The sequence below is a fragment of the Propithecus coquereli genome, unplaced genomic scaffold (assembly GCF_000956105.1).
Source record: "Propithecus coquereli isolate 6110/MARCELLA unplaced genomic scaffold, Pcoq_1.0 Scaffold71, whole genome shotgun sequence".
Lineage (NCBI taxonomy): Eukaryota > Metazoa > Chordata > Mammalia > Primates > Indriidae > Propithecus > Propithecus coquereli.
Genome location: NW_012153174.1, coordinates 3,377,037 through 3,385,352, shown reverse-complemented (window position 1 = coordinate 3,385,352; position 8,316 = coordinate 3,377,037). Strand labels below are relative to the sequence as shown.

The following is an 8,316-nucleotide window of genomic DNA, read 5'->3' as shown; positions in this document are numbered from 1 at the left end:
ATGTATAAAACCAAACTGTAACCCAACCACAGAGAGTCCACCTGCTCAAGGCTTCTTGGGCATGGCTCCAGGTCATGGTCCTCAAATTTGGCTCAGAATAAATCTCTTTAAAATTATTTTACAGAGTTTGGCTTCTTTTCCATGAACAATAGATAGAAGACCCCCCATCTTAACTCAAGCATTCCCTTCTATTTACTCCAGGTCTTTAAACAAGCTTAACCCAACCAATTGCCAACTAAAAAATTCCTTAAAACCCACCTATGACTTGTACGCTCCTGCTTTAAGATGTGTTGCCTTTTCAGCAAGAACTAATGTATACCTTCCATGTACTGATTTATGACTTTACCTGTAATCCTGTCTCCATGAACATATAACACCAAATTGTAACCTGGCCAAAGGTGCATTTTCTCACGACCTCTTGAGACCATGTTCCCCAGGCCGGGATCACATATATTCAGCTCAGAATAAATCTCTTCAAATTATTTTACAGAGTTTGGAGTTTTTCCATTAACAGAAAGAAAAAAATAGGTAGGAGCGCTCTTTTTGCACCTGCTGTTTCTCAAGTGCCTTTACAATACTTCTGCAAACCCTCTACTGCAAATCGCATTTTGTCATCCATTTACATCTCTTTTCCTCCACTAGATTGTGAGTTTCATAATGACCAGGACTATTTCTTTTTACCTTTGTATTTCTGGGGCATAAAAGTGCCTGGGATAAGACAGAGTTTCAATCAATCACAGTTGAAGGTAAAGGGCTTAACTGTCTCCATTTCTGCCTGCATAGAGCGTTTATCTTGTTTTTCACCCTCAATACCAATTCATGTTGTGGGGGGTATGTACCATCCAGTCCTTGACAGGAAAGATGAGAGAATCTGACCAAGGCTAGAAAGGGAGGTTGAAATTTTCATCATACAAAACATCCAGAGGACGTTTTCATTGTTGGTTAAATGAACCTGCAAGTCAACGCTGCCCTCTACAGCCGCCTACAGCGCCGTCAAACAAGCGGAAGGAGATTGCCCTGCAGAGAAATTCTCCGGGCCAACTTCCTTTAAGGAAAAAAACGGAAACCGGACAGACGAATCGGGGCCGGAAATTGGGGCGGGGAGACACCGCGGGCTCTGGGAGCGGGAACGCGCATGCACCTCGCGCAGCTCCGCCCTTCCCGCGGTTGCCGGGCAACCGACCCGGAAGTTGCGGGAAGCGGATCCTGGGCGGGCGCCGCTAGCCGGCGGAAGATGGCGGAGGGCGGCGGCGCCGAGCCCGGCGAGCAGGAGAGGAGGTCTTCCGTGCCGCGGCCCCCGAGTGCGCGGGATTTGCAGGTGCGGCCAGTAGCCGAGGGAGGGAGCGCGACCATGAGCGCTCTCGGGCGCGAGTCCGAGGCCGCCTCTGGCCTCGGCTAAGCCTTTCCTGGACCCTATCTGGGGGCGGAATTGTGACCGCGGCGCCGCGGATGTCCCGGGTGGGCGCATCACGCGGTGGTGGTCGTGGAAACAAGTGCCCGAGTGTCTAGCGTCGGTGCCTCGTTTTTCCTCCACCCCATGTGGGCTGTAAAAACCAACTGTTCATTTAGAATGGCATTTTGCGGGGTCAGTTGGGTTCACTCGTTAGTGCTTCCTTCATGAGACTACAGAAGAAAGCTTTGCTGTGGCCACAGTAAAATAGGCAATCACTTAAAAAGTAGTGTCACGTGTGCTAGTTCTTTTGTCTTGAATGCTGACTTGGTTACTTAAATACAAAAACATACTTTTTATCAAGTAGCTTTTCTCTTTTAAAGAGGTGAACTAAAGCGATACAATATTGCACGTAAGAAACGGGTAAATAAGACTTTGTAACGTTATAGGACATTGACATTTGTTAGTTAAATACGAGTGTGCTAAATCCTCTTTTATTAGATGCTAACACCACTTTGCTCATTTTAGGCTTTTTCTATCACCTGTAAGATCATTGATAAAATTCAACACGTAAACATCTGTAAGGAGCTATAGTTAAAAATGAATGAGACTGAATCCATAAACCTTGGTAGAACAGTTCTGTATTACTTTATGGCCACACCTTCATTCTACTTACTTGAACAAACATGTATTGACCAAACATGTATTGACTGCCGTATAACATACCGTTAAGCCTTGGGGAATGCAGAGATAAATAGCACATCAAATCCACAGTTGGTACTGGACACTGATGAAGGATATGGAAGTGTAAAAACCTTTCTACCTTTTGGAAACCTGCAGAGTTTTTTGTTTGTTTTGGTTTTTGTTTTGAGATAGAGGATATGAATACATTTAGCATAACTTTTTAAGATGGGGTACGATTGAGTGCCAAAATAAGGCAATGCATAAAATGAAGAATTTGGAGAATGGAGAGATCAGTGTAAGATTAGGCAGTGAGATCAATGTAGAATAGTTCCAGTGCCCGTAGTCGATTCAGTAGTAGTAAACAGAATCAAGGAATAGGAAGCTATTATCTACCTCATCTTTTCTATTGTGGACGGACCAACATTACTAAGAAGCAGCAAGGGGTGTTGGGGAAAAATGGATTTAGTGGTCAGAACAACTTTGGTTTGCTTCTTGGTCCTGCCATTATTAGTTGTGTGAACTTAGAAATATCTTAGCCTTTTCCAACCTCAGCATCTTTATTTGCAAACTGAGGGTGATAGTGGTAGCAGTGTAAGGATTAAATAATGTCTGTAAAGGGCCTATACCCAATTTCCATAGTATCCTGGCTCAATATTCACTTGGCAAATATTTGGTTTCTTTTCTCTCAAAGGAGAGAGATGCTGTAACTTTCACTGGTTAGTCCATTCTGATGCCATTAAAGTTAATACAGACTGTATAACTTAATATCCTTTCCCTAATTTAAATCCATTTCTTCTTCTCATGCGAAAAGTGAGGACAGCTTGGTTAATGATCACTTGATACTGGCAAATTGTTTACAGACTTAATCCAATGGATCTATGTATGATTAATAGTTAGAGATACACAGGTAGGTGTTGCTAATTGAGAATGCCTTAGTTTCCATTATTAATTAGAAGATAGGGATTTTTTTTATCCATGTACTTCTAGGAAGGTCAGTAGGAAGATATCTGATTTCTTTATGAGTGTGATTTGGTGTATCAAATCCAGTATTTAAGTATTGGTAATCTTTCCTTTAGAATTTAATATGAATGTGAAGAACTTGCAAAGAAACTTGAAAACAACCAAAGTGATGACATATCAAGAAATAAAGTATGTATCAAAGGTTTAAAGAATTGATAATGATGTTCTCCTCAAATGGTTTCTTGGATATTGTTTATAAATTATCTTGTTGTTTAATCTAGACATGCTTATGAGTTACTCAGTGCAGTTTTCAGTAGATACTTACTTCCCCAAGAGCTTGCTCTAAGAATCTTTCATGGTGAGGAAAAGGGCGATGTACTACTAATCGGAACAAAGAAAAGTACCCCTAAATAAGTATATCTTAGCTGCATGTGGTGTGGAGTTTGTTGGCATCTGAATCAAGAGGAAGTGTTCCAGGTCCAACCAGAGGAAAGCTATGTAGTTGTTTCCCAAAAGGCCTCTCAGCACTGGGAGCCTCAAGTTTGCAAACTGCAAACTTGGGAATCTCATTTGAATATCAAACCAAGAAATGTTCTTGGCTCCCTTCATCTCCCCAAATTGGGAAATGGCCAGTGGAAAAGTTAAGAGTAAGGTTGTTAGTGACAAGACGAAGCCTGAAAACCTCCTTGGTGTTCAGTAGCATTTCTGAATTGTCAAAAGACTTTTGTCTCCTAGTATCCCTCAGCGCACCCACATACGTGGGTTTTAACAGTTGGTTAGGGTATTTAATTGTATACTCTGTCCCAGTTTTCTTCCAGAATGTCAAAAAAAAAAAAAGATTTCTGTTCTTAATTCTGTTTCCATATAGGTTGGAATGGGGGGAGGGTGGAGGGATAACTTCAGTACTTATTAGGGGTTAGGAGTGGGCTTGATAGTGGGTACTGTAAGTGAGAAAAGAATAAGAATGTCTGATACTGTGTTGCCATGGTATCCTAATCCTGTTGAATATCAGTATTCCGTATCATTGGTTCTCATCTTTAGTGTGCATCAAAATCACCTGGAAGACTTGTTAAAGCACAGATTGCTGGGTCTCACCCCAGAGTCTAATTAACTCATTAGATCTAAAGGGCTTTGAGCATATGCATTTCTTACAGATTCACAGGTGGTGCCCATGTTGCTATTCTCTATAATAAACCTTTATTATGACTTCTAGAATTTGTCACTCTAAGGCTGAGAATTCCAGTACTTTTGATCTTTTGCTATATACTTGATTTTCTCACTTTGCTTTCAAATTTCTTTTCAAGTTTTTCACATTAAAAATTCTAGAGGAGATTATCAATACTGTACTTACCATACTTTATTCTCTCTGTGTTATTGAAATATCTTAAATACATTTTGAGATTTTGTTGCTATTCTGTTACTTTTGACCAGTACTTCAATTAATTTTTATCAATTTAAATTATTTCCTCTTTTGGTGTGGCATCATCTGTTATGTTAAACAATATAAATTAAATTTCTTTATAATATTCATTAATATGCCTATATTATATGATGCCACATGGCATCTAAACATCACTCATTTCTTCTAAGCTAATGATGTACTGTTAATAACTAGCATCTCTCTGCCAGCTAACTCCCTACTCTAATTTCCCCCGTATTATTGTTTTGTTAGCATGAGTTCCACCATGGAAAAGGCATTTGCTTTATTTATTTATTTTACAGAAGAAAATTGGAAGCATTTATTCAAATCTTCTTAAAAAACAAGGTACAAAACTGTATAGCAAACATAATCTCAATTTAAAAATCTATTTGTTTATGGTTCATGTATTATAGTTTGTAATTCAACATGAATCTGTTGCCTATTAAGTACTATATTACAGACAATTTGGGAAACTTAAAAAGTAGTTTGGGGGATAAAATAGCAAAAAAGTACACAGGTAATAACAATATAATGCTTAATATAAATGTCATTGAGGGATAGCATGTGCTATGAATATTTAGAAAAGAAAGCTATTTAATTAGGAAAATTAGAAACAGTTTTGTAAAGGTTGACTGACATGGCTCTTTGAAATACAGATAACGTTTTCATTGATGAGACTAGGAATAGTGTAAAAGTAATTCATAGAGCTGAAATAATATAATTGGCTCAGAAGGAAATCCATAAAAGAATGCTATTTTGAAGAGGTTTTAGGGAAGTAAAATTTATGAAAACTCTGGACCAAAAGTCAGAATGTCTCTCCCTTCTCTCTCCCCAATCTCTCCCTCTTCTGCTGACTCTGACTTTGGTTTGGTTAGGTTTGCTTGAGATGGGGTAATAAAGGACTGTATAGAGATACATAGATAGCACTGAAAGAAGAAAAGAAATCTTGGGAAAATGAAACACTGATACAATCATTGCTAAACGTTTAATAGGATCGTCTAGTGGTAGAACACGTGCATTGTGCTTTATGTACATTATTTAATCTCTTTTTTTTGCAGTTTTCAGTTTATTTTCTTTTTAATTATTATTGGTGCATAATAGAAGTATGTCTTTATAGGGTATATGTGATGTTTTGATACAGGCATACAATGCGAATTAATCAAATTAGGGTAATTGGGGTGTCAGTCACCTCAGACATTTATCATTTCTTTGTGTTAAGAACATTCCAATTTCACTCTTTTAGTTATTTTAAAGTATACTCTAACTTGTTGATTATAGTCACTTTGTTTTGCTATCAAATACTGTTCATTAAGTCTAACTATGTTTTTGCATCAATTAACCATCCCCACTTTATCCCCTCTTCACCTCCTCCCCAACTTTGCCAGCCTCTGATAACCGTCATTCTACTCTCTGTCTCCATGAGATCAATTGTTTACAGCATTTAGCTCCCACATGTGAGTGATAAAAAGCGAGATTTGTCTTTCTGTGCTTGCCTTATTTCACTTTACATGATGTTCTGCAGTTCCCTCAATGTTGTTGCAAATGGCAGCATTTCATTCTTTTTGTGGCTATATAATATTCCACTGTATATATTGTATGTACCACACTTTCTTTATCCATTCATCTGTTGATGGACACTTAGGTTGATTTCAAATCTCGGCTATTGTAAATAGTGCTGCAGTAAACATGAGAGTGCAGGTATCTTCCATATACTGATTTTTGCTCCTTTGGATATATACCGAGCAGTAGGATTGCTGAATCATATGGTAGTTCTATTTTCAGTTTCCGAGAAACCTCCATACTGTTCTCCATAGTGGTTGCGCTAATTTATATACATTCCCACCAACAGTGTACAATGGTTCCCCTTTCTCTACATTCTTGCCAGCGTTCATTATTGCCTGTCTTTTTGATAAAAGCCATTTTTACTGGGGATTATGTTATCTCATTCTAGTTTTGATTCGCATTTCTCTGATCACTAATGATGTTGAGCATTTTTTCATATATCTGTTGGCCATTTGTCTTTTATTGAGAAATGTCTATTCAGATCCTTTGCCTATTTTTAAATCAGAATATTTGATTTTTTTCCTGTTGAGTTGTTGGAGCTCATTATGTATTCTGGTTATTAATCCCTTGTCAGATGGGTAGTTTTCTCCCATTCTGTGGGTTGTCTCTTCACTTTGTTGGTTATTTCCTTTGTTGTGCAGAAGCTTTTTAGCTTGATGTGATCTCATTTGTCCAATTTTACTTTGGTTTTCGATGCTTTGGGGTTATTACTAAAAGGTCCTTGCCCAGACCAATATCCTGAAGCATTTCTCCAGTGTTTTTTTTTAGTAGTTTCATAGTTTCAAGTCTTAGATTTAAGTCTTTATTCCATTTTGATTTTATTTTTGTATATGGCAAGAAATAAGGGTCTAATTTCATTCTTCTATATATGGATATTCAGTTTTCTCAGAACCATTTATTGAAGAGACTTCTTTTCCTCATTGTATATTCTTGGCATCTTTGTCAAAGATAAGTTCACTATAGGTATGTGGATTTACTTCTGGATTCTCTATTTTGTTCCATTGGTCTGTGTGTCTGTTTTTATGTCAGTACCATGTTGTTTTGGTTACTTCAGATCTGTGGTATAATTTGAAATCAAGTAATGTAATTTCTCTAGTTTTATTCTTTTGCTCAGGATGACTGGCTATTCTGGGTCTTTTATGGTTCCATTTAAATTTTAGGATTTTTTTTTTCTATTTCTGTGAAGAATGTCATTGGTATTTTGATGGTGATTGCATTGAATCTGTAGATTGCTTTGGGTAGTATGGACATTTTAACAATATCGATTCTGCCAATCCATGAGCATGGCGTATCTTTCCCTTTTGGGGGTATCCTCTTCAGTTTCTTTCATCAGTGTTTTATAGTTTTCATTACAGAGATCTTTCATTTGGATAAGTTTATTCCTAGGTTTGTTTTTTTTTTTAGCTATTATAAATGGGATTACTTTCTTGATTTCTTTTTCAGATTGTTTGCTGTTGACATACAGAAATGCTACTGATATTTGTATGTTGGTTTTTTGTCCTGCAATTTTACTGAATTTATTAGTTCTAATAGTTTTTGGGTGGAGTCTTTAGATTTCTATAAATAAAAGATCATATCATCTGGCAACAAGGATAATTTGACTTCTTTCTTTCTAATTTGAATGCCCTTTCTTTCTTTCTCTTGTCTGATTGCTCTAGCTAGAACTTCCAGTACTATGTTGCCAAACAGTGGTGAGAATGGAGATCCTTGTCTTATTCCGGATCTTAAAGGAAAGGCTTTTGGTTTTCCCCATTCAGTATCACACTAGATGTGAGTCTGTCATATATGGTTTTTATCCTGTTGAGATAAGTTCCTTCTGTACCCAGTTTTTTGAGAGCTTTTATCATGAAGGGATATTGAATTTTTTCAAATGCTTTTTCAGCATTGATTGAAATGATCATATGGTTTTTGTCCTTCATTCTGTTAATATGATGTATCACATTGATTGATTTGCATGTGTTGAACCGTCTTGCACACCTGGGATGAATCCCACTTGATCATGATGAGTACTCTTTTTAATGTGTTGTTCAATTCAGTTTGCTACTATTTTGAGGATTTTTGCCTCTATGTTCATCAGAGATACTGGCCTATAGTTTCTTTTTTTGTTGTTTCTTTGGTTTTGATATCAAGATGAAACAAGCCTCATAGAATAAGTTTGGGAGTATTGCCTCCTCCTTGATTTTTTGGAATATTTTAAGTAGGATTGGTATTTTTTTTTTTTGAGACAGAGTCTCACTCTGTTGCCCGGGCTAGAGTGCCGTGGCGTCATCCTAGCTCACAGCAACCTCAAACTCCTGGG

The 8,316-nt window shown here is 37.5% G+C and overlaps 1 protein-coding gene across 1 annotated transcript in view; it reads left to right on the top strand.

The window, feature by feature from the left end:
• Positions 1-1,210: 1,210 nt before the first annotated feature.
• Positions 1,211-8,316, top strand: part of UBXN2B (UBX domain protein 2B) — a 44,557-nt gene continuing 37,451 nt past the window's right edge. Inside the window, exon 1 of the mRNA XM_012661396.1 lies at positions 1,211-1,318. Within this exon, the coding sequence (XP_012516850.1) occupies positions 1,235-1,318 (84 nt within the window). The 5' untranslated portion in view covers positions 1,211-1,234. The remainder of the gene's footprint in view (positions 1,319-8,316) is intronic.